The sequence below is a fragment of the Hermetia illucens genome, chromosome 2, assembly GCF_905115235.1.
Source record: "Hermetia illucens chromosome 2, iHerIll2.2.curated.20191125, whole genome shotgun sequence".
Classification (NCBI taxonomy): domain Eukaryota; kingdom Metazoa; phylum Arthropoda; class Insecta; order Diptera; family Stratiomyidae; genus Hermetia; species Hermetia illucens.
Genome location: NC_051850.1, coordinates 16,249,534 through 16,276,824, shown reverse-complemented (window position 1 = coordinate 16,276,824; position 27,291 = coordinate 16,249,534). Strand labels below are relative to the sequence as shown.

General features: G+C 42.0%; 1 protein-coding gene across 5 annotated transcripts in view; it reads right to left on the bottom strand.

Moving 5' to 3' along the window:
* LOC119648013 overlaps positions 1-27,291 on the bottom strand; it is a 416,281-nt gene that overhangs the window by 6,809 nt on the left and 382,181 nt on the right. For 4 of the 5 annotated variants that reach the window (XM_038049415.1, XM_038049417.1, XM_038049418.1 and 1 more), the window contains 6 exons: positions 2,280-2,405; positions 1,650-2,227; positions 1,427-1,591; positions 1,005-1,344; positions 486-938; positions 208-421 (listed from right to left, as the gene is read on the bottom strand). In XM_038049415.1, the coding sequence (XP_037905343.1) occupies positions 208-421; positions 486-938; positions 1,005-1,344; positions 1,427-1,591; positions 1,650-2,227; positions 2,280-2,405 (1,876 nt within the window). The remainder of the gene's footprint in view (positions 1-207; positions 422-485; positions 939-1,004; positions 1,345-1,426; positions 1,592-1,649; positions 2,228-2,279; positions 2,406-27,291) is intronic. The other variant, XM_038049416.1, reaches the window with a different exon arrangement.

The following is a 27,291-nucleotide window of genomic DNA, read 5'->3' as shown; positions in this document are numbered from 1 at the left end:
TCGGATTATTTAAGAAGTTTATATCTCCATTTCAACTGATCATTATCGATTTCAAAGCTCTTTATAGCGTCAGGCGGGAGTGTGTCCGCAGTGGGCTGTGTATGACCATTGAGACCACTAGTAGCACGAGACCCAAGAAAGCCCAAAGAAGTACCATTTTAAAGCATATCAAGTAGAATATAGCAAAATTAGGAGCAATGAACTTACCTCGATTTCTTTTCGCCTGCTTCCATAACAACTTGGATATTTCCTCTGTCCAAATATTCTTAATATCTTCCGACATACTTTGCAGAGTCCACGTATCATCTGGCTTCCTTTTTCTAAACCAAATTTCAAATTTAGTTTTTGCATCGCCAACATGCGCGGTTAAACCAATATCTGATGTTTTGATACTGTTCTTATAGATGTAGATATCAAGATTCTGTAAAGAAATATGTATCCTTGGTCAATAGTGGATATTTGACTTGAGGAAAGAAAGGTCTCACCTTATGGTCTGGAAATCTTCTGGCTTTACTAAATAGAACAAGGTCTTCGAATAGGAAAACCTGGCGCAAACACTTCTTCCCGCCGCGTCCTTGCCAAACAAGAAATTCATTTTGTCGTAGCAAACGTCCTTGCTCCTTGACGTTCACATCACAATCGCGGAGTGAGTCCATGGCTAGTAAATCGTTTCCATGTCTTAGTTGGAATTTGACCATTTCTTCGGCTCGTTGAAGCTCTTCAACGTCGGCTTGGATATCTTGAAGTGCGGGGCCCTGAAATATTGAAGGGATATGAGGAACATGTTCGGAGGTAATGAAGGGGTGAGTTCGTACTTGTACTCCACTACAAGCTTTGACCAACTGCTGCAATAGCAGGGCGTACTTCCCCATTCGCTGCACAGGCTTCAGCAGGTACGAGGCTAAATCCATTTTATCGTTCAATTCAAGTTGTTTCGACTGAAAGAAGGGATGATTTCAGTATTATTCATTTTAAGGGTGGAAATGCAAACTCTCTCCTGTTACCTTAAAGAATGCCGTCCCATATTCACTCATAAGCGTATCACTTTTTGGTTTATTTTTATTGTACAAAGCGTAAAGGTAGAATTTTGACTCGTTTGCAAGGAAAGCTGCACCGACTTTCAATGGATTATTTTCACAACGTTCCAATTCGGCCAGGAAGTGTGGTTGGTGAAATTCAAAAATTTTCTCAATATTTCCGAATATTACATTTCGTTGCCCTCGCAATGCTTGTGGTATATCATCGCGTAGCAATTCGTCCATGTAATTATCGATCACGTAATATAGTGATCGTACATAGTCTCGTTCAGTTACAATCATTTCTCTCATGATAAATAGAAGCGTCCTGGAAGGATATGGAAGAGTAATTGAGTAACATTTTTGGATGTGAAGGGGATGATGGGAGTATAATATGGTTTCCAACTTACTTCTGAACTTTGGTATCCAAACCACTTAGTTCTTCAATCTGTGATAGTTCTAAGCTCGAAGCGTGACACTGCAAATGGGAGTTTGCTTCCATTGGTGACTGCACGTCCATAAATTGCTTTGAATTCCTCTCAAAACAATCCTCTTCCAGTTCATCGATATTATGACTGTAAGAAAATTAACATTAGAATGGATGGAGGTATGTGTGCCTTACAGTCCCAATACCTTTTATCATACAAATTTCCATTATCATCAAAGCTTTGACACGAACACGCCCTCGTTAATTTTCCATTATTACCCTCGCATCGGTCACATCCCCCTAATCCGGAGTCCGCAATTTTCGAATGGTCCTCCTCCTCATCTTCCTCATTTTCAGCACCTTTCTCGCATGCAAAGCCTTGGGAAAGTTCCTCGCCACGCCAGCAGTGACAGGGTCTTTCGCCTGATTCCAGTTTTGATTTTTCCGGGGTGCTCGTTGCTATCGCTCCACCCGTGACACGAACGTGTTGCTTCGTTTGTGCGTTTTTATTGTTATCGTCAGCCTTGCGATTTCGGCATTTCTCAATGAGTCCAGGTACACCAATTTTTTCTGTGAGTTTCTGCATTTCCAGAAGGATATCATCTTCGCGTAGATGGAGACCGATCAAGTGATGAAGACGGGCTGCTCCTTCGATACGTTCACGTGCCTTCTCCAATCTTTCACTGAACTTCTGAAGGGAGTCCTTGAGTTGAAGGGCGGTCTCTTTGAGTGGATCCAAATTAACGGCGGCATCGTGTAGATCTTTACCTTTGGCCAAGTGTTTCTGAAATTCAATTGGTTAGTAAACGGATCAGATCGATATCTTAACAAATTACCAATGAAATGAAGTAGTATTTATCGAAATCTTGTTCATGGTCCTTCATTGTATCTTCACACTCGAGCTGAACACTTGCAAACCTCTGAAGTGCCTCTTCACCGTCATTCTGTATCCAAGCCGAGACCTGAAACAAAGGAGGAGACGTGGTTTATTATCCGACTCATAGCATAGCGCTAAGCACCTATTCAATTTTCTCATATTGTTTGTGTAATTTTTTCAATAGAAACTAAGTAAATTGAGATCGCATCTTTCTAACTGGGGATAATTAATGATAAGCTAATTAAAATTTATATCAAGATGGGCGATCATCAGTGTGGTCGGAAAGCGTGCATGACGATGATCTTGGTGCTCGCTGATTGCGGCTTGCAGTTGAGCTCGGGGCTCCCTGCTTGAGGCGGTTTATTGAATGGACAGGTGCAACTGATATAGCAGTGCTGCAAGACTTTTGCAGGCAGTGGAAAGGTATAGCTTCCTTGGGTATCCAATGGACAATTGTACTACTAACCAATAGCACCTAAGGTATCTAAAACGCTTCTCCTATCTAGGGATCCCAAAAGGACCATTTGGACTGGATTTCAGAGGATTTCTCGAGACCCATAGACTTATAGAGGCTATAGACCTTCTTCCGAGAACTTACTCGCCCTTGAAAGACCTAACGAATGAGGCTTCAAGAGATGCTCCACCACCTAGATCTCTCCTAGAACGAATTCCTATCAATTTTCCGATCCCATTACTCCACTTATTCCCTCTGTCGTACCACTGCGTCCATGAATCGATTCAATACATTCCAAATTGATGAATTATAGTTCTATTCCATTTTCATCATGACTTGCATTAGAGTGTGCAGTCAGTGGCACTTGACGTTGCACTGCATGCTTCACATGGTTCCACTCGAAGCTCTAAGAGAGATGATGATGATGATGATGGTGATGGCATGGTAAAACTGCACTTATTGGGCTAAAGGTATTCCATTCGGGTGGAAGTCAACGACCGTCTTCAATTGACCGAATATGGAAGATGCATCACTTTGCCAGAGAGAAATGTGTTAATATGGATGATTTCTTTTTGATGAACTTGCATTATTGTAAGTGGAAGTTAATGAAATTGTTTTGGAAGGAATCCACTCTGGTCGGTTGGGGGTATCGGAAAAAGAGGCTAATTTTATATGCATCAGATGCTAATTGAAATCGAATGCGGTATGATTGGGAATTCAACCTTTTAAGAGATAATGAGATGAATTCAATTGCAATTGCAGGGAAGATGCAAGTCTTTAATTTCGTGATTTGATTGCATTTAAGTTCGTGAGATTTCGAAATTTTGTTTAAGAATTCAAGAATTTAAATATTTTAATTGTATAAGTTTGTGGTTACACGCTTTGGTCGTGAGAATCGGGAAAAAAGAATTTTATGATCCAATTGTGTTGCTACAGCAGTCAAGGCATTCCTCAGTTCATTGAGGTCATAACCTATGGAGGATGAATTCCGTAGCGCATTGCTCCCAAATGCTGAAAGCTACCAATCGTAAATACGTCTGATAAGTTGCATCTGTCCTGGACGAAGCCGCGAGTCCTATTCCGTCTTTTTGAAATACCTTGGTATTTACCCCAAACAGAGGGATTTAATCCACCAAAAAATGGGAGTAACTTGCTCTGTCTGACCAAAAAATGGGAGTAAGTTGTTCTCCAATTGATCCGGGTTGACATCGAGTGGATGCAGACTTAGGATACTCCATACTTCTATAGAATGCTAACCTGCACATTTGAGTCGGCTAGTTTTTATGTTGATTGGCGAGAGGTCTGGAATTCAAATTGGTTAACCTAACAAAATCCTTCGGGTTAACCAAACTAGTCAACCAGTTTCAGTACCAAAGGGGGTACCTAGCTTGTGAATTCTAAGAATGTCTTAATCTGTATATAAGTGCTCAGCTATCATCTGGCGGTCCTCATTAAGGATGCGACTCGAGTCTTCCCATAGCCATAACTGTAGTAGTTTCCTATAGGGCCATAGGGTTCCAAGCCAGCTACTTGAGATCAAAGTTGACGCCGACAGATTCTGGTGCCTATTCAATTTCTTCTCCGTAATTAGAGAGTATTAGCAGTCTGGCGTCCTGACCTACGCAATCGCTCCATCTCAGGCAGCGTCTGCCTCGTCTTCTTTTCCTACCATAGATATTGCCCTTATAGACTTTCCGGGCTGGATCATCCTCATCCATACGGATTACGTGACTCGCCCACCGTAACCTATTGAGCCGGATTTTATCCACAACCGAACGGTCATGGTATTACTCATAGATTTCGTCGTTATGTAGGCTACGGAATCGTCCATCCTCATGTAGGGGGCTAAACATTTTTCGGAGGATTCTTCTCTCGAACGCGACCAAGAGTTCGCAATTCCTCTTGCTAAGAATCCAAGTCTCCGAGGAATACATGAGGACTGGCAAGATCATAGTCTTGTACAGTAAGAGCTTTGACCTTATGGTGAGACGTTTCGAGCGGTACAGTTTTTGTAAACTGAAATAGGTTCTGTTGGCTGCCAATAAACGTGCGCGGATTTTATCATCGGTTGTTATTTTCGACCCTAGATAGGAGAAATTATTAACGTTTTACCAGTGCGTTGCTACCATATATTTTGTCTTGCCTAGATTGATGTGCAGCCCATGGTCTCGCGCCGCCTGCTCGATCTTGATATCGTCAGCATAGGCAAGTAGTTGGGTGGACTTAAAGAGGATCATACCTCATCCATCTACCTCAGCATCACGGATCACTTTCTCGAGGGCCAGGTTAAAGAGAACGCATCCCCTTGTCGATGACCGTTGTTGATGTCGAATGGTCTTGAGAGTGATCCTGCTGCTTTCAACTGGCCTCGCACATTGGTCAGGGTCAGCCTAGTCAGTTTTATCAACTTCGTCGAGATACCGAATTCTCGCATGGCCGTGTACAGTTTTACCCTGGCTATGCTATCATAGGCGGCTTTAAAGTCGATGAACAGATGGTGCAACTGATGTCCATATTCCAACAGTTTTTCCATCGCTTTCCGTAGAGAGAAAATCTGATCTGTTGCTGATTTGCCTGGAGTGAAGCCTCTTTGGTATAGGTCAATGGTGTTCTGTGCGTATGGGGCTATCCGGCCTAGCAAGATAACGGAGATGCTCTCTGTACTTTTCTAGTTCACAGACTTGTTGGTTTTCCAAGGGTTCCTTTTTCCGTCGGTGAAGCCACTTCTCCGCTTGACGGAGTTCGTGATAAGTCTCTGTGCGTTTTTTGAGAATGCAACATTACACGGTGTGTGGCATTCTTCCGTTCTGTTGCTAGCTTACATTCATCGTCAAACCAATACAATACAATGTTCACCCAACAATGATATTTTTTCTTTAAATTTATTTTTATTTTTCAGCATAGTCTCCTTATAAATCTACGCACTTCTCGCAGCGAGGCTCCAATTTCTTTAACTCAACCAAATAGTATTTGGCGCCTTTCTCTGCAAAATAATTGTTTACGAAGGTGATGGCCTCCTCATTTGATGAAAATCTTTGACCTCTGAGCGCAATTTTTAGATAATGGTTTGGGGCTGCATATGGGGTATAAGGAGGGTGGTCAGCAAAGTAGTTCAAACCGCAATTCGTAGATTTACGCCATGGCAACCAGAGAGGTGTGAGACATTGTCATGGTGAAACAGAATTTTTTTTCCCTTCAAATATGCCCGCTTTTCCGCAATTTTTGCCTTTAACTTGTCGAGTAATAATACGTAGTATGCTCCTGTAATGGTTTTTCCTGTTTGAAGATAATCGATTAAGACAACTCCAAAACTATCCCAAAAAATAGTCGTCATCAGTTTCCCAGCTGAGCAAACAATTTTTGCTTTTTTGGAGCCGATTTCCTCTTCGCAATCCACCGTTTTGACTGTATTTTTATTTCGGGCGTATAGTGGCCTAAATTTCATTTCATTTCTACAGATGATGTTTTGGAATATAAAAAGAGCAAAGTTGGCTTACTTTCGCCTATGTTCTGCGATAAACTGACAAAAGACAACAACACCGACCGGTTGATTGCAACTTTCCTATATACCTACATATATGAAGAATTGTTTGACAGTTTGTCTGAACTCCTTACTGTCAGATTCCCTTCCCTCCGTTTCTTCTTTTGTGGAGATTTTAACCTCCCCTGCCCCACTGGCCTAATCATGCTAGCCTTCCAATTACTTCCAACAACCTGTCCTATTCTTCCCTTCCACTTTCTTCCTTTATGAACACTTGCTCTGCCCTGAATTTCAATACTATCAAAAATTCCTTGGGCCGCACTCTCGATCTCTGCCTTTCCAATCTCCCCTTCCTTGCACATCCCCGTATGTCAAAACTGACGCTCACCATCCCGCGGTTGAATTTGAAGCGGAACTCCCTCGTTCAAAACCCAAAACCAAGCGTGAATCCACTAAGTTCAACTTTCGCAAAGCCAATTTTGGCGGTCTGAACTCAGATTTAGCGTCTTTCAACTGGGTACATATATATAGCAACCCATCATATGATCAAGCTCTAAGCACCTCTTACAATATCCTATCCGATCTCCTCTCCTATTATGTCCCTTCTTGCCCTCCCTGCCTCCACTCGTACCCTACTTGGTTCACAAGGAAATTCTTATTAACATTCGCTTGAAACATACACTGCGGAAGAAGTTTCGGGCTTCTAAGAATGACGCCGACCTTGCTCACTTTAAGGCTATACGTTCTACAGTGAAGTCAATGGCAAAACAAGCGCGTAAAAGGTTCTTATTGACGGTCGAAGCCGCCCTTGCCCGCGGTAACTTAAAACCCTTTTGGTCTCATGTTCGCAATTCTCGTAATCCCACTCAATCTGTCCCTTCTTCCATCAGTTTCGCTGACTCCACTGCCAACTCCCCACAACAATCCTGCGACCTTCTCTGCACCTACTTCTCTTCAGTGTTTTCTCCCTCGAGCCCTCCACCCTTTACAGCTCTCATAACTGCATATTGCCCCGAATCTCTGGCGATTCCTCTCCTTACGCCTTCGTTGGTTGAGTTCCTCGTTGGTAATCTTGACCCCAATGTCGGACCTGGCCCCGATGCGCTTACTAACCTCTTCTTTCTTAACTGTAGAAAACATTTCCCTCCCCCTGAGTATAATCTACAACAAAATTTTAGATGAATGCTACTTTCCCCGTCTCAGGAAAAAGGCAGTTATCGTCCCTATTTTCAAGAGCGGAGACCCTTCTCTTGCTATGAACTACCGCCCCATTTCTCTTCAATCCTCTTGCTCTAAAATCCTCGAAAGGTATGTCAACGACTGGTTGATCGCACACTTCGGTCACTTCATTGTCAAAGAGCAGCATGATTTCGTGAAACATAGATCTACGGCTTCAAACCTTCTGGTCTTCACCAACTTTTTTGTTAATGCTTGAATTCACGACAGGTACATGCTATTTATACTGATTTCTCCAAAGCCTTTGATACCGTTGACCATAACATTCTTCTCTCTAAACTTTTCCTTAGTCATCTCCTGGCTCTCCTCCTATCTCTCATACCGTTCTTGCAAAGTTGCTTTTCATTATTACTCATCTCGTTCCTCCTCTCCTTCCTCTGGTTTTCCCCAAGGCTCTATACTTGGCCCACTACTCCTCCTGTTTTCATCAATGACCACGCCTCCATCCTCGTATCTGCTTTACGCAGACGACCTTAAATTGTTTGCCTCTGTTTCGTCTCTGTTGGACTGTGCTCTCTTACAGTCCAACCTTGATAATTTAGTCCTTTGGTGTTTGGTGACCAAGCTAATACTGAATGTCAACAAGTGCCGCTGGATGCGCTATTCCTATAAACCCTCCCCAACATCCTTTTCCTATTCTCTTAGTGGACAACCCCTTTCACTACTGACCTCCTTCAAAGGCCTGCGAATAATATTCGACGGTAAACTTCGTTTCAATTCCCACTTCGTTGACATCATCAATAGAGCTTCCAAAATGTCTGGTTTTATCCTACGTTCCTCCTCTGACTTTACCTCAATTCAGCCTCTTCAATTCCCTTGTCAGAAACAACCTTGAATATTGCTGTGTAGTCTGGTCCGTGACTGCTGCGCTCTTGAAGCTGTACAACGCAAATTCACCCGGACCCTCTTTTACAAAAAGAACCTTCCATGGGTTGATTATCCGTTACGACTCCGCACCCTCAGTCTCCCCTCCCTACAGCAACGCCGTATCTGCCTTGATATATGTACTCTATTCAAACTCTGCAATTGTCTGATGGACTGCTCCGCCAACTCGGATATTACTTCCCGTATCGCCTCGTCTCATCACACACGTAGTGAGGATATTTTTGATGTAAACTGCGCGGAGCTCGAGATTTACTTTCACTCTCCGATCCCGAGGCTTTGCCGGTCCTACAATGCTCTATAGTTTGGGTCCTTTGACTCTATTTTCCTCTCTAGCTTTAAGCGTAAAATAAGCCATTCACTTGCTCCTCCCTCTGAGGATAATATGTAATAAGGAATTTGCTTTCTGTGTATTGTCCTCATAAATAAATAAATAAATAAATATCGACATCATGGGAAGAACGACCCGAGACGTACAAACTGCCTTCATTCAGATCGAGCAGGCGACGTGAGATCTTGGGCTGCACATCAATGAAGGCACCGAAAATCAACCAACCAGCAAAATCAAACCGCACTGGTCAAACGGAAAGAATAAAGATAGGAGACTACAACTTTGAGACCGTTGATAATTTCTCCTATCTAGGATAGACGATTTGGTAGCCTACATAACGACGAAATCTATGAGCTATACCATGACCGTGAGGCTGTGGATAAAATCCGGCTCAATAGGTTAGGGTGGGCGGGTCACTTAATCCGTATGAATGAGGATGATCCAGCCGGAAAGTTTATAAGGGCAATATCTATGGTAGGAAAAGAAGACGAGGCAGACCCTGCCTGAGATGGAGTGTAGCGTAGGTCAGGACGCCAGACAGCTTTTAGGGATATCGAATTGGTGGACTTCGGCGCAAAACCCGGATGTCTGGAGTTCCTTATTAAGATAGGTCTAGACCGGATACCGATTGTTGCGCCGTTGATGATGATGAAGTGATGAATGTACCTATGAAATACTGGACATTTGTTTATGCTTTTCCTAATAGGGTGCGGATTTTTGCCCTTAAGACTCAAGAAAATCTTAACTTATATCGATGAAATTGGAGACATATTTCAGTTATAATATGTAGAAAGTTCTCCTTAAATCATAAAGAGTGCATTGCTGGGGGATGATACCATGAACGCCACCATACTATTAGGTATTCGCGATCAGAGAATTCATATTTTTTTCACCGAGTTGGTTCCAAAAAGCTCTTTAGACCAACTCATGAATAAATCGCCCGATTCCAGTTTGGGGTTTTTCGAATTTTCAACCAAAGATGACCCAAATGAGAAATTAGTTGCATTTGAGAGACTGCAACGAATTGAATGCAATATAAATTTCGGCTAACTACACCAATGGCTATGATGAACTATAAGGAAGCCTTTATTCGGGGTGATGGGAACACATTTGATTAGTGCTTATAAATTAGTAATTGAGTGCACCAAAGTTTTTTTGAGTTCCAGAACAAAGATTGGTCTCCAAAATAGGCTATAGAAAATAGGGGTCAAAATCGTTGATAAAATTGAAAGCCCTATAACGTTTGTTCTTTGCTTGCTTTGTGGATAATTCGCAGCATTAAGGCCACAATAGACATATTATGACACTCCCCGCTGTCCCTTTGAAAAAGTTTCGCTCGTAGGCTTTCGGGAATATAGAGCAGCTTCCTAAAGACGCCCTATCCCTTTAAAGGATTTAAGAGAGCCGTTTTGAAGGCCTCGTGTTTCACCATGAAGATTTTTGTCCGCTGATAAAACTTCAATCTCTCTAATATTACTACGTGAATTCTTGTCAATTCGTCCTTCAGAACACTCTTGACAGTAGACGGCATGACACCCAAAGCCGACTCTATTGCCGTAATTGTAGAGCCAGATGCTTGCTATTGCTATTCATCTTTCGATAGTTCCGGGTCAAGTCCTTCCGCAGCGTTTCGAAAAACATCTGACCTCCACCTTCCGACGGATCTGTCAATCCGTTCATGGCTGTTATTATGTTCTCAATTCCCAATAACCCAATGATTGTCTAGCGACCATTCTTTACTGTCACCCATTACGAGAGATTTCGCTGCGAATGCTTATGAGACAAATTATATGCTTGGAAAGATACTTATCAAAATCAACGAGTTGGTCATACCATTGCGACCAATACTATGAATGTAGTGGCCTTTTGCCAAAACAATGGAAAAGGTGGAATGTACAATTTAAAGTCAACACTCGAGACCTCTAAGGAGTCATTTGTAGCTTACCTAAGCAATCCCTAGTCATATCATTGATTATCTATTTATTGGCAATATATTGTATATTTCGACCAAAGTGCTGTAAAACCCTCAATATCCCCTTGGGGTTGCAGTCAATGTTGTAGATGTTATAGTCAATAAAACACCTATATTATTTTTACTGGAGAAAATAAACCCAATCAGCTTTCACTGCTGACTTCATGGAGGGTTTTTTACATTGTATCTTGCAAAAAACCCAGCTCACAGGGAAATATTCCACACTTGCATTCATTTATAATGCGAAGTACATAACTAGCTGCGGAATATGAATCAGTTCCAATTGATTTAATCCGCTAATTGCCCGGCACCTAATAAACACTCGCATATGCTAATAGTTCCAATTGTTAGCAGCTAGTTGAGATATAACAATCTCGAATGAAGTATGAAAAGGCGATCTAGGAATAATGGTCATTATTGGGGCTTAATTTCTCTCAAGCTCCAATAATGTTGATATAATACGATAATGTAAATTTCAGTCATTAAATTTAACTATAATTACTTTTTTATCGCCACCTTCCTGATCAAGATTTCTAGGGTACGTAATGAATGTGTTTCCCTGAACTCCTTGTTATATTTTTAGTAAGATACAAATTGTATCTATATGAAATGTCAAGTATTGATCGTAAAGAAAAATCGAAAACGAGTTTGCTGCAGTTTGATTAATTTTATGAACCCCAATATACATGTAAACGACACTTCAGGTCCAATTAAAGGTTTCAGTTTCGTATGGAATTTATGACTGTCCGTGTGATAACTTGTTCAACATTTTGTGGGTCATATGCATGGATAAGATTCTTGTCTTAAAAAGTGTTTAATATTAATGATCGCTTATGACAGGTGCATTTAGTGCATTTATTGAATGACCGTGTTGAATTCATCAATATTTTAAGGTGAATTGAATACAGCTCAATCGACTTTCGCCTAGTATATCTTGAAAGTTTAAAGCCGTGAAATTTTTATTAATGATAAAATTTGATCTTTTCATTTGTATTTGCCTTCATTTTGGAGATATTCAACGTTACTGGTATTCAAACATGTCATTCATTGACAGGGAAGACCCAAGTCAAGATGTGATATTCCCTTATATTGGGAGATGTCCTTGAATGTAAAAAGTAGTTGAAAAAAGTCTGAAAAATAATGTAAACTTGCAATAATATGTAAATTGGAAAAAAAAAATGTTTCCCGACGTGTGGTTTCTTTTATTACCACAGGTCTATTCAGGTGCCTCCTTTATAGTAATATCGAAAAAGAAAGTCCTAGGTATATACAAGGGCCCGGAGGGTTTCTGTTAGATAAAGTATCTTTTAAGCTTTATTCACCATATTTATTTAAAGAAAAAAGTTGGAAGATTTTGAAAGCAACCCAGAGTTCCTCTTTGAAACTCGAGTGAAAGGAGGGGGAAATTGAATGGCGTTTGTAATTTCCGAAAATTTGAGTTGAGATTAACTAGTGTTGACGATAGTTTTCTATGCGAGTTTAGGTAGTGCCGCAAGCTATCCACCTTAACGGAAGAGAAAATATTGGTCGTCCTTATTTTTCAACAACGATGCGATGGAATTCTCCATTGGAGAACAAGCAGAATTAGAGAGCTTAGATTTTTAATTCGCAGGACATTGTCTATGATGAATATTTGTACGGACTAAAAAAAGCGGAAGACATTTCCTCGTCAATTGGTCCGATCTCTCATCAAGTAGATGAGAACAAAGTACCCACTCAATCTTTAACCGATTATTGAAAGTTTTGCAAAACGAAATAGGAACTGACATCAGCCGACTTAGGACTTTGTTTCTGGTGATCGTATGTTGGGAAGGTCATCCAGAAAAGGAATAGTTCGGAAGATTTCCATTCACACAGAGAATAAAGCAAAAAAATCGTCTTCGTTAAGTTATGGTAAGCTGACCAAAGAACGATTAGTTGAGGTCATAAGAATCTAGCAGGATAAGGAAATGACAGCATCCAGAATAATTACCAACAAAGTTCGCCGTAAAAACATATCTGTACGTTGGGTACTAAGACTGAGAAGCAAACAAGCAAGCAATGAATGAAAGAAAAGGCGTTTAGATATTTCAAGAAAAACTTTTAAGATGTACCAGGTAAACAATGACCGATTTTTGATGAAATTTAATTCCATAATTTTGATCCAGATATCCGCATCAAGAAAATTAAAGGTTGGAGAGTAGGACTGTTGCAGGGATATGACATCCATTCTCGGGTATTCCCTGGGCATCATCATATTTGATCATCTAGAAAAGTGGTCGCTACAACCGCTTCCCCTTACGTAGAGCTGTCAAGAATATTGCGGGAATTCATCAAGGAGAAGAAGTGAGGTGACCTTTGAGCTGAACCTCTTTCACTAAAATAATGCACCTACCCACGAAGCCGATGTTGTGATGGTTGTCATCCCCGAATCCCAAATTTGCCCATTTTGTTTATCTCTGTCTGCTTAGGATTTGCAAAATATTAGGTCGCAAGTGCAAGGCATAAACCGATTTCTCCATCTTAGTAGTGTTATTTCAGTTGATGATGGCACCGAACTTAATGTCATCTGACGCATTAGCACTGCTAGATCCGCCTTCAATGCTTTATCAAATATCTCCAAATGCAAATTTCTTAACGCCAACGTTAAGTCGTGACTGTTCCGGGGTAAAGTTTCGTCTGTGTATGTTATATGGAAATAGCACACGAAAAAAAGCCCCAAGCTTTCGTCAATACTTGTTTTTGCGTCGTATGATGGCGGTATTTTAACATTAAATTCCGAATGGAATCCTTTGTCGCATAGACCAGATAGATATTGATCAGAAGGCAAAAGTGGCTGGCTACGCCATGCAACAGTCGAGGAGGAGTTTAAGCTTCTCGGGATATTCTGAAGACAGCTGAAAAGGTTCCAGCGAATTATCAACGATGATACGTAGGTGTGGTTCACGCGGAATGCATCATTTAGGAATAACTGGCAACATATTACTTCATATGAATTATCTAGTAGCCTTTAGGAGAAACCTAAATATAGTGGACGTGAAAAATGAGTATTGATTCAGATAATCAACAAATAATGAAATAATAAAGATATAATTGGAAATCTTAGCAGCGAGGAAGCTTTGAAATAGTAAACGGGTTGTCCACGCACAATATATGGATCTCTCGAGAATCCTTAAGAAGATTTTTAAGAGAGCTATTGATCGCAATCGGGAAATCTAGAGTTACAGTTCAAAAAATAAATATAAAAATAGATCTCGAATTCGGAGGCCGCGTTTGATGGATCGATATGTTGGTCGAAAGGACATCCTCAAGAAGGGGACAAAGCAATAATTGAACCGAGCCAGTAAGCTAGTGATAGTATCCTTTTTTTTTGTCCGTGAATTTTGATTTTGTTGTTTCTGAGCGGAATACTTATTATGCATTAAAGTTGCCAATTTCGCTAATTCTATTTTTTTAACCTATAGTCAATAAAGTAAGAGCTTGGATGCATTTTTTTATGGATGAACATATCAGTGAGATTCGTCCGGGAATTGGTGAGAGATACTGATGTTCTAGGGGATATAACGTCAGACTTGAAATTTTTCTTGCAGTCTTGCAACAATGGCTCTAAATGCAGATTGTGATATCATTGTTTGAGGTAGTCTTCCTCATATTCACCTCAAACGTAATCTTTTCTGATGAAGCTGGCCTTTCGACATTACCGATCTCCAAACATGTCAACCATAAGATGACACAGTGGATGGCTCAGTATACTACTCAAGCCAACTTTCTAAGCTGCATTCTAAAATAAGAGTTTGAGAGGCTTCCTTTAAGAAACACTTGTGTAATCTGCTTGTTTTGTTCTGACAAGCATGTCCTTAGAGAGAAATGCGTGAGTGAAAATTATGCAAAAAAACTAGACCTGGGCTGAAAATTCTGTGGCACCCTATTACATCTTTTTTCATTGACGTTACTTTAGAAAAAATTTGTAACTATAATATATGGCCCTAATAGTTTGAAAGGGGAGGACAGATGCTGGGCAAGGAGTGATCCAGGGGTAGTCAAAAGTATTTCAATAAGAAAATTATTTCCAAAAGTATGCAAATTTCCGGATGGTGCATCGTTGCCATTCAGAAATGTGTTTTCCATGGAATTTTTTTTAATGAACTTTTTTGTTAAAGTAGCAATTGTGAGCATCATTCGATAATCGGAGGTCAACTCATAAAACCGTGGTGCGGCTTGCAGTTTCAGCTCTAACTGTAATTATAGAAACCATAGAAGAAGCCTTAACACTTAACGTCAGGTAAACTAGCAAATCGAAAATTTCTAGAAGTTAAGGATCAAATGGAAGCCCCTTCATATTATAATGGCTCATAAAGTCGTATACACAGAAATATCAGGAAAATATTATTCCTGCACTCTCTTTGCGTTTCAATATCAGAGATTGGACGTAGTCATAATTTGATTCTAAACTAAGAGTAATTTCTTAACTAGCTGAACCCAGCGGACGTTGTTCTACCTAGGTTTATTTGCAAAAACTGCGGATTTACTTCGTGTACTGGAAGAAGTAAGCAAATCAGATGATCACTTACCCTTGCAATTCGTTACCACATACTCGAGGTGGAAGACTCATCTGAAGTGACTTTTGCCACCACACTTACCGGAGGCTACCTGGTACAATTGGTGCCGGGATGGCGTCTAAAGCATATACTCTAGAAGAATTCTTGAGAAAGTGCTCCCGGCCCGATTTTTTGTAGTTGCCCCTTTGTTGGAGTTTCAAGGTGGTCGTGTCTATATCGCGGGCAGAGCTTCTTAAGGGCTATAGTATTAAGTTACACTGTACAATTCGGGCGCCCTACCCCTTAGTTGTGCTAATTTCGGTGGGACTCCAATTGTGATCTCCAAATCAATCCGTGTCTGACAAGAACGGTGGGATTATGCCTACATGACAGGCTCCCTGGACCTTCATCCCCTTGCAAGTCGAATGTGAAAGTACGATATCCTGCAACATTCGTCAGTCCAACCGATGCTATTTAGATTACATTGTATTTCCGAATATACTGTAAAAATTGTCTGAAATCTTGAGTGGCTCCAGTAGTATGGCCAATTGACCTTGTCAGTAGAACGATACATTTCTTTCTGAAGATTCAATTCAATCAATGAGGACATTTAGGCGCATTTTGTAATTGTAGTCTGCATTGTAATTGAATATGTTTTATGAGGATCGATTCTCAATATTGATCAAACCTGTCTTTAGCGTTCAGCTGCACCATGTTGTGTGTCTTACCCTTCGGCAATTGCAGAAGCTCTCTTGCATATCGCGACGATTATTGTTTTATCAATAAGCTTATTCTCGTTACGGATTTAGCCGCTTTTCGGGGCCCCAGAACCTTTCCAGCGAAATATCAGTCACAATTCTTCGAAAATGTTAAGAAAGGGGACTTTTCTTCTTGCTGCTCTCTTACTCTTTATCCCCTTTCTCTAAGGGGTGGCGATGACAAATCAAACTTTACATAATGGTAACAAAATGCCTCCCATTTGAGTTGCCATTACTTTTTAAGGGGAAGTAACTGCTGCAACTTCTCAACGAGTTTTGAGAGAGCCTGGAGGATGCGGTTCAAAGTTAAACCTCGCAATTTTTTAATGGAGTTAGAGAGAAGGAACTGTCTCTTTCTCCTGTATATCCTTTCTTCCTCTGTCTTTAACGCAATAGGCTTCAAAATGAAAACATTACCAAGACGACATAGCAAAAACCTTCTTTGAAGGACCCTAACTTTCTATAAAGGAGGTGATCGCTATCCTCTTTCTCTACGGGGATGGGATTGAAAATTTAACCTTTGCCAATTTTCAAAGCGATCGAGTGCAGCGCCATCTAGTGGCGATTGCATGACGTTAAAGTTTCTCTGTTAAAAGATACATATGTATACAACTTTTCATGGCGATTGGTTGAACAATTTCAGAGTCCATTGATCACAAACGAATATTCCTATTTAAGGTTTTGTTCAAAACAAGTGGGAGTCACAAAAAAAGAGGGATTTAAAATTTTTTTATCATGAAATATAGGCTAATTTTGACACTGATTGCCAAGGAGTGCAGGGATCTGAAAGGGGTCAATTATTTCAAGGTCAGACCGGTTTCTGATTACGCTGCCACTTCTACTGTTGGATCACCCAAATACCAAGACAAGAAAGTAGATTCTGTAGTTGTCACCCAGCTCAAAGTGTGCCTTGGGCTAACCAAATCAGTACCTTTCCACGTTGCCCCCCCAAATTTAGAAACCCCCCAGCAGCTAAAGAGTTGATTAGGGTTAAAAGAACTCCACCATTCTTTTATAAGCTAGTTTCAGAAAGCCCGTCTGCTAACAATGGCCTCTCGAAAGTTTATAAATGTTTTAGGGAAGTTTTCGACTTCATGGTATCTCACGAGGAAGTCAGAAATGGGCCCAACAGAACAGCTGGGGAAACCAAAGAAGAATGGATGGTAAAAGTCCAAAACAAACTAAACTAGTGCGGGAGAAATTGTTTCACGTTTTATGTCACACCGTTGCAGCAACAACAAAAGAAGCGACGAGCTATGCTGTGCTCTCAGTACCTCCCCGTATGAAAGTATGCTATAGAATAAGAGCGATAACGGTCCTCTCTACGGAACTCGTGGGTATCAAGTAGGTTACACTGCTAGTCAAAGATAGAGCTCAGGAGAAAGTAGCCATTATAATAGACTCTCAAAAAGCCTGTACAGTGGGGGATAATCAGCGAAATTGAGAGTTCGAACATTCAAGAGATAAAAGTCATATGGGTTCCGGCAAAAAATGATATCCACCTAAATAGAATCGCGCACCATGCGGCTAAAGGGGTTATGTGTAGTAGGTCCGAATTAACACACTTGGTGAGAATGATTTAATATTCAAAACAGGATCAACGAAAACTGACAGTTAGAGTATCAATAAATCTCCAGAAGAAAAAGCGGGGTTTTTGCTAGATTCTTGCCTACACTGCCTATGAAATTACCAGAATCCATTGATTCGCAAACACCTCCCACAATCAAGACCCTCAACAGACTCTGTTCGGGTAATGTATACTTAAAGTCCTTTCGCTTTAAATTAAACAACGACTTATGTCACATCTGCGGAGTTTCAGAGCCAGTTGTTCACATATTCTTCTCATGTCAGATTTTTGCCGCTTTTAATTATATAAGCGGAAACTTCACACAACGATAATACCACTTTTGACAAACATAAAACGCCTACATATGCAAGGAGTCTCAGCTATAAAGGACAAATTGCCTATACGACCGAGTGACAGCTGGCACACATAGGTCCAGAGCTTAGCCATCTTTCGTCTTCATGTATGGTCATCATAAGCCGGACCGGAGAACTAAGCTCTCTCTGACCTACTTTACCGGGACGTTGTGGGACAACTAAAAACATAACAACAACAACAAAAACTAGCATCTGGTATTCCCGCAGGTGTATTAACCTGCTTTGTACAAGTGCCGGATATTGCCTCAGAATATGTATGGAGGATTCATCAGTCTACACACAGAATCTACAGATAGTGCCCGCATATTCTTATCTGCCCCAGGTGATAGTTGTAGTGTTTCTACTCTGATCCGAAGACCCTATTTGATGAGGTTCAACCAATCCTGCGAACGCTTTGACTTATATGTCCCACTGAGATTCCTGGTAAGTTCGCCTAGTATAATTCCCTCAATTGTTCCTCTTCCACATATTCATGACACTAAGGAAGGAAGGAAGGAGTAGGAGGTCCGTATATCAGTGTCTCCTTTCCAGACAAGCTCATCCGCTGCCTCGATGTTTTCTAACACAATAAGGCCTGGAACATAGAGTATCCAAACTTTATCGTGCGAGCTAAGTATATTCTATTTATTAAGACATTATCATACCAGTTTAGTTTAGTTCACTTGGTTGGACCTTAGCTCTTTTGCATGCTAAAGTAGGTGCACTCACCTATGATGTATATTTCCGGTTGAAGTATACTGGTGTGATCATCCATTGCTCTCCTATCCTATCAGTGTACCGGGTAATCAGTTGCAGGTTTAAGTCTCCCAAAGTGTCCTTGTTGTTCCTTCGTGTTTCAAATTTCTATCGAAATGAAACCACATTGTCATGCTTCTTCTGGGTATTAGTAATTCGGAATACCGCGTACAAAGAATGTTAATCTTTTCTCGATTTGAGCAACTCTCCGCTTCAATAATCCTCGCATATCCTGAAGATCCCTTGTTTGCGTCTGTATATGAAGAGGAGTCACTTCCAGAAGGACCTCCAAGGATGCCGTTGGGCATGTCCTCATTTCCTCACTGGTACACATTCAAGCAATTTTCTGAAGTTTGAGTAGCTTCCTGGCTGCTACGACGAGTTTGATCCTGGCTATCCAGGTTGTTGCCCCAGTATTTGGGCCATCCCCCTCCCTGATATGGACTTGCGAATCATCAAAGCTGTTATAGTTTTCTAATATTCAACCACTGTCATGGTGGGTTACCGTAAAGCCCCCTTATTGATGAGCCATTTAAATCTGTAGAAATTTGCACCGCAAGACCAGAATTAAGGATTTTATTCATCCTTTTGATATGATTGAAAGCTCAGTGTAACATGCATATGATGATATGTGATTGGGAAATTTGCCGCATGTGGTGAATAATAATTTTCCTCTCACAAACTTCATTTTATTATGCATTAATCCCCATAGCTCCCCGGATAATAGATGCATTATTAGCTTTGCTGGATGATATCTTCGGTTGTTTGGTAGGAAATCTAATTAATGTCATGATAAATTTATCCTTTTTATATTTGTTTATAACGGTGATGCTGAGCACCTTATGTGCCCAGTGGCTGCATTAATAATAATCTCCCATTCAACTGAATTACGAACATTTCCACTGGCCGCTGCAACTGATACCGAATCTCTCACAATATTGCATTATCACGGAAAATGCATCAAGTGCACATGCATAGGTGTGAGAAGAAGTGTAAGAAAAGGTAGCCGAAGCGGGTTTCCTAGTATCTGATGCAAATGTAAGTAGAATGCCGCCGTACTTAATTGTAATCAAAACAGCAAGACATCGCCTTTAAACGAGCCCACAGCTTAGATATAAGCCGTGCCTCGATTAGATCTTGAAATTAGCTGTCAATATGCATAAGATTAACAGGTTATTTGAATTTTCGTTGTGGAAAATTAGAGGAGCAAAAGATTGGAGCGGGGTGTGCAATGGAGAGGACATTGGGTGAATAACGATAGCCGGCCAGCGATCATGAAACCGAGGCCGTTGAGCAAGGAACGACTGAACCTTGGTTATGGATACTTGCATGCATATCATGCATATGTTGAGTGAAGTTTACGGCATAGACTAATTACAAGATGCGATAAAACCCGAAGGAGATGCAGTTTGATGTATAGCGAGCGAGTTATATGTTGACGTCTTTATCACTTGCAATTATAAGGAATCAGTGGCTAATAAAAACGAGGTTCAAGACATTTAACGCGCCGATTTGCTCAACATCATCACGATCTGGTTTGCTGGTTCGATAGAAAAGCCCACCAGGATTGTGACTGTATCTTTTGCAATGGAAATGGATACATGGTAAATGTTGACATAGGTAACAGAAAGTGTCGGACTTGAAGGAAGATAAGCTGTAATAATGACTTGGTGTAATTTTACTTTTACAGGTTTCATGATAAAATTCAGTGTAAATGATTTACTGACGTAGAATAAATGAAGATAAAGCAGGAAATCATGTAGAGGGATATTAACGCATCTGTTCTAGTGATGGAGGCAGATTGATGACCTTGTAGATCCTTACATTTCAATCAATTTCCGCTAATTGGAATTAACTTAGCTTGATCGAAAACTGCAGTGTTTAATCCAACAAATAAATTTTTTTATATTCTAGGAAACGCCAAAAGAAAATCTTTATCCAAGTGAATGATGATCAGGGCTGCGATGAACTCAGATATCAAATTTCCGCCTTCCTTGAAACTGGAAAGTTATGTAATTCTTGCCACCCTAGCGAGCAAACCTTAGCCCCACGTGCCTAAACTATGGGGAAAGCTTTACCAAAGTAATAGCGAGGACGAACGCCCAAAACCAAGCTCCTCCTTCTCTGATCATCATAATCCCATCCACTAGACTGCGCGTCATTTCAACGCCTTTTTCTACTTGCCTTTATCTTTCGGCGATACATTACGCAGCTGCAACCTAATCCGCCTCCCCTCCTAATCCCTCCCTCATGTATCTTCTAACCAAGCCGAATTTCTGAACCTTCGTTGCGCAATCCCGGTAGTTCATGATGATGATTTATTTCGAATGTTGTTAATTCGATTGACAGTTGCCACCACCGGTGTTCTCCGTGCCGGAGTATTATCTCCCAGCGTCTGTGATACCCGATGTCCCGTCGAAGACCGGAGCACTTGGGAGTTTCCTGTTTTTCCCGTATACCAGCTGCGCGGGGCTGACAGCGAATTCCTCTCGGCGGGTTGTTCGTAGGCCGAGTAGGATGAGAGGCAAGACCTGAGTCCAGGACGGATCATCGCGAGCCATAATGGCGGCTTTCAGCGTCCGGTGCCAACGCTCTAGCATTCCATTGGATTGCGGGTGGTAAGCCGTAGTCCGCTGGCGTTTGAATCCCAGGAGTTTGCCTGACTCCGAGAAAAGGGTGGACTCAATTTGCATTCCCTGGTCAGTGATGATCACTGCAGGGAAGGCAAAGCGAGGGATTTACTCTCAACAGAGGGCTTCAGCACAAAATTGCGCCGTAATGTCCTTCAAAGGTAGGCCACTGCGTAAACCTGTACTTGAAGGACATTACGGCGCAATTTTGTGCTGAAGCCCTCTGTTGAGAGTAAATCAAAGGTAGGCCACTGCGTAAACCTGTACTTAAGCTCCAAAGGCTGGTTTGCGTGTGTATCAGTGGGGCAATGAGGACATGCCCAACGGCATCCCTGGAGGTCCTTCTGGGATTAACCCCTCTCCATCTGCACATACAGATGCAGGCAAGGAGATCAATATTCAGGATGGCCGGTAGCATGAGTGAGGCGGGGAGCTGCCTAAATCGAAGGAAGATTGATATCCTTTCTAGGCGGTATCCCGAATTACTGATACCTAGGGACAACATGACAACGAGGTTTCACTTCGATAAGAAGTTTGAAACACGTTGGAGTAACAAGACAAACTGGGAAAGCGTGGCTGTGACATACGGCTTAAACCAGCAACTGATTACTTGGTACACTGACGGATCCCTCACAGCAGAGGGAGCGGGTGCCGGTGTCATTGGCCCAAGGAAAATGTACTTTGAGCCAATGGGCAGGTACACTAGCATATTCCAGGCGGAAATTTACGCCATAGACAAATGTGCCTCCTTTAATCTGCAAAGAAACTACAGGGGGCAGAACATAGCTATTCTCACCGATAGCCAAGCAGCGATCAAGGCACTTAGGTCCAACCAGGTGAATTCTAAACTGGTATGGGAGAGACTGAATACACTCGGATCGTCCAACAAGGTCTGAATACTTTGGGTTCCAGGCCATGCTGGGCTGGAAGGCAATGAGGCAGCGGATGAACTAGCCAAGAAGGGAGCAGGGATGCCTTTATACGGGCCAAAACCCTTCTGTGGAATCGGAAACGGTTTCATGGCTATGAATCTAAGAAACGAAGAAAAACGGTTGAGGGAACTATATTGGGCGGGCCTACCAGGGATGGAGCAGTCCAGGGTGCTTATTGGGGGATACGAACCCATGCGCACAAAGGATTGCTTAAACCTCACCAAAAAGAACCTCCGAATCATAGTGGGAATTCTCACTGGTCATTGTCGGCTGAACTACCACCTAGGGAAGCTAGGGATATCTACGGACACTGCCTGCAGGTTCTGTGAGGAGGAGGACGAAACCTCTATGCACGTCCTGGGACAGTGTCCAGCACTTGTGCAAAGTAGGTCGATACATCTGGGAGAATACTTAATACCAGATGCAAAGCTGAAACTTCTGGAAGTGGGGAACATACTAAAGTTCCTAACGGTTACTGGCCTGCTTGAGATACTATGATCAACAGGTACACTATAACCAGTAAAAGGGGCACAATAGTTCTTCAAGGACGCGGTGCGACTTTCCCTTAACAAAATAATAATAATAAAACCTGTACTTGTAACCGCGCGGATCTCGCAAAAGTCTTACTACGTCGAGGTGTATGGTGTGGAACCGCTTGGTAGTGCGGGGGAATAAGCCCACCTCCTTCCTTACATGCCTGGTGACCTTACACTTCTGGCATGCGATGCACTCTCTGACTCAGGAGTTGATGTCCTTATTCATGGAGGGCCAGAAGTATTTCTCGGTGATTAACCGATTTGACGTCCTGATGCCTGGATGCGCTATGTCGTGAACCGCGTGGAACACGCGAAAGGTGGCTGGAATGTATGGCCTGGGTCCCTTTTCCGAGTATTTGCAGCAGGGAGAGAGGTTCGAGCCTTAGATGGGCAACTCTTGAAATTTATATTTGGGGTTGGATTTGAGGCTCTTAAGTACTGCGTTATCCTCCTGTGCCTTGACGATAGCCGAGAAATCGAGTGAGGTGGGGATGTTAACCTCGGAGACACGAGACAAAGCGTCAGCAACTATTTTGTCTTTGCCGGATACGAGCTGGATGTCTGACGTAAACTGCCTTATAAAAGTAAGCTGACGGGGGGACGCTTTGTCGGGCTTCTGTTTCAAAGCATACGTGAGAGGCTTATGTTCCGTAAACACTGTGAACGGCCTGCCTTCTAGAGAGAAACGGAAGTACTTAATGCTCAAGTACGCGGCGAGCAGTTCCCGATCGTAGGTGCTGTAGTTCCCTTGAGCGGGGTTTAACTGCCAGACTTGATTCACCTTTTGGTGCACCTACTGCGATGTCAGAGGCATCAACGAAAACGGCTAGGGTGCATCTTGTCGAGGAAATGCCAAGAGTGTAGCATCAGCCAGTTGCTGTCGGGATTTATCGAACGCGCGGACAGTTTCTTCAGACCACATAATCTCTCGTGTGCCCTTTGTTTTGGGGCCAGACAAGTACGCGTTCAAAACGGACTGGTGTTGGGCGGCCTTGGGCAGCAAACGACGATATAAGTTTAGCATGCCCAAGAACCTCCGCAAATTCTTCGCGGTTTTCGGACGCGGGAAGCTTGAGATCGCTTGCACCTAGTCTGGGTCGGGTTGTATTCCGTCAGGGGAAATGAAGTGGCTGAGGAATCTCATCTGTGTCTGGAGGAACTTGATTTTCTCAACGTTTAGGACTAAACCGGCCTCAAGGAGACGTTGAAAAATGCACTCGACATGGATTAAATGCTCAGATTCTGAGGAAAAAGCGACCAAAACATCATCCAAATATACGAAACAGAAATCGAGGTTTCGCAGGACCGAGTGGATGAACCTTTGAAAAGTTTGCAACGCATTGCACAACCCGAAAGTCATCCGTGTGAACTCGAAAATTCCAAAGGGTGTGCATATTGCTGCGCCTGCTGAGAGACAATACTCCGCCACGGAAAACACCGGTGGTGGCAGCTGTTAATCGAATTAACAATTAGCGAAATAAATTTCGAACGTTATTAACTCCGCCGGGATGTTCAACACGATGATTAACCTTATGGTATAGAACCATGGATATCAGGATCATTGTGGTGAACATCAACTCTGTAATCGGTCGGGCTCGATGGCAAGAGCTCGAATTGTTCTCAAGCGAACACAGTTCATAAATAGTGCGCCTGTGTGAAACCAGTTTGCATTATCGACACAAACCCTTCCCGAACTTCAACCTATTCCGCACAAACAGAGACCCTTATACCTTGGCAAAGGCATCGCAATACTAGCCTCCGACAAATTTCTTGCAACACAACTCTTTCTTCCCGCTAATGCCCTTAAATGCCTAGAGGTTACCACTGCCGTCGTTCCTTTCTACTGTCCCAACTAACGTTTTGATCCGAACGACCTACCCACTAACGAATATTTTTGCGCACACCAACCCCGTCAACCAGGCAAATCGTGGTCTTTGATTTTAGGAGGCAACTTAAAGATCAGACACACCTCCTGGTTGGATTCCTACATCAATATTAACGGTTTCAAACTGCAACGCTGATTGACCGTAGACCCCACTGATCGTAATATCTCCCATTTTTGCACTTCACTGAAACCCTTCAAGAGGAAATGAAAAGATCAGCCACTAATACCTCGACCATTTCTTGTTTAGTGGCAACATCAGTGCAAATCCCAATCTAATACCATCCTTTGCCTTGCAATCGTATCTGAAATCAGTGACCACGATTCCCAGACCGCCATTAACAACTCCGGATTTCACGAACATCAACTGATGGCTCATAAACCAATCCCTCAAAGTTAGGCACTCCCAGCTCCAACTCCCTCTGAATCAGTGAGTTTCTCACGATATCATTGACAGTGCGGTTCGTCAATATACTGAAGGAATTCAGGTGGGTATGTGACAAATTCGAGCCAACACGCTTCCTTAACTTCTGTAACCTTATCGCCCTCCTGGATGATATCCTTCAAGAAATCCACTACCAGAAAATCCTACAATAGAGACAATTTAGGAATAGATAATCTCCGCAGTACTCCTTCATTGAGAATGAAACCCACCACCGACACCTTAATGTCTGGAAGGATCTTCACCCTGTATACTGACCAACTCCGCAACCGGGTATCCATTATGGAGCTAAACTCAAACATGTACAGAAAACTCAGACAAATATCCCCGTGACTTGTCACTACCAGCGGTAACGACATCCTTCCACAAAACACCAAAGTCGATCAAACTTGACAAAATTCCTTCCATAATCCTTAAAAAGTTCTAAGTCTCCAACAGCCCCTTTCTGTCAACATTAATCAACCATTGGTTACTGAACGCTCATTTCACCTTCGATTTGGAAGTTGAAATCCAAAGGAAGAACGAAATCCTCTCCTCCCGGATAGCTACAGACCTATCTTTATCATTTCATCCTCTGCCAAAATCTTCGAGCGAACCATCAAGTTAGATGAACATTGGGATAGAAACAACTCTATGCAGGACTTCCAGTTCGCCAACAGAACAGGTGAGAGCGGTTGAGCATGGCTTCCTAGTTTTGAAAACCTCACGATTCAACTGAAAACATCTCCCATGTCCTACTATCGCTCTTTTAACATAATGCAATTTACCCCCCAGTTATATTGAAAAAGATACATTTGTGAAGATACTCCTACTTGTTCTAACGGTCAAACTATTTTGCAATTAACATTACTGTAAACATGACGCGCCCATTACTATCAGAAATAGTTGATCCACCTCCATTCCAGTAAACATGAGTATACTATCTAATATCTAATATCTGAAACGGGTATTAATATGTGCAAGTCACATACTCATGTTAATTAATCATGTACTGATAAACGATCGGAACTAGTCACTAATTTGCTTGCAATGATCTCCTTGTGAAGATAAACGTTTGATTTGAAAATCACGACAAGGCCAAGGAGAGGAGATAAACTGTATCATGATTATGCCTAGTGAATTTCAATGAAGTGAACTTGGAAAGATTTGTGTAGGTTTTATACGAGTATGTGCATGACAGTAATTGGCGGTAAGTTTTCTGGATATAAGTAATTTACCAAAAATTGTTTTATATATTGTAGGATGAAGACCCCAAAGATGTTCTTGGAATCCTGTAGTAAATTCCGGATTGGTGCATCCTACGAGTCCTTTTCATTAGCCGCATGATCGTTGCTTCAAACAATGAAGAGCTTCCTTTTCGTTTCTTTGCTTAGGGATAGAGTGATCCTAAGTCGGATTGGAGGGTGACTTACGCGCACTTTTTCTGGACAACAGAGTCTCATTTCGGGCTTAGCACCCAAGTTATCGGAAATAAGAAGAAGACGGCCTACGGTTTCATCCAGGACAGAGGCAACTCGTTAGACGCTGCCTCACCTCTGCTCTGAGAGCAACACCACCGAAGCGGTTGGCAGGTAATAACGCTCTTCTTGATATTCCGCAAAACACAACGTAAATGCGAATTATATCGAATACAAGGTGAGATAGCATCTGATGAGTTATCCCTGCCCAGGTCGAAACTATAAGCCGTCTTCGTTTATTATTTTTGATTACTTGAGTGTAAGCCTGAAAAGAGGGATTAGTGAACCGAAAATTGGAGCAAGTTGATCTCCATTTGGTCCTGAGCAATATCAAATAGATGCGGACTTAAGATCCCCCAATAAAAAATTCTAGCTTCGGCAAGGCTTCGGTCTGGAGTATGGCTAATTACAAAAAGGAGCGTTAACACCTGTGAACCGTTTTTGTTAGGTTGCTCTCCGGCCAGAGGAGAGGCAGGGTATGATCAGTTGCTTCAACCCTGGACGAAACCGTAAACCGTAAATCGTCGTCTCTTAGTTCCCTTTTGCTGTTATAATGGTTTAAAAAAAGATTAAATTGAAACATATGACTCCGGTTCATTCCTTTGTGGAATAGATTTAGACTTTGGACGAAAGGCACTTACTTCCTCTTTTGTAGTCTACGGACCCCTCTTTTTTGTCTGTCGTTACTTTCGGACATGTTGCTCCCAGGGCAGAGGTGAGGCAGCGTCTGATGAGATGCTTCTGCTCTGGACGAAACCATCAGTAAACTTTTTCGTTCTTCCTCG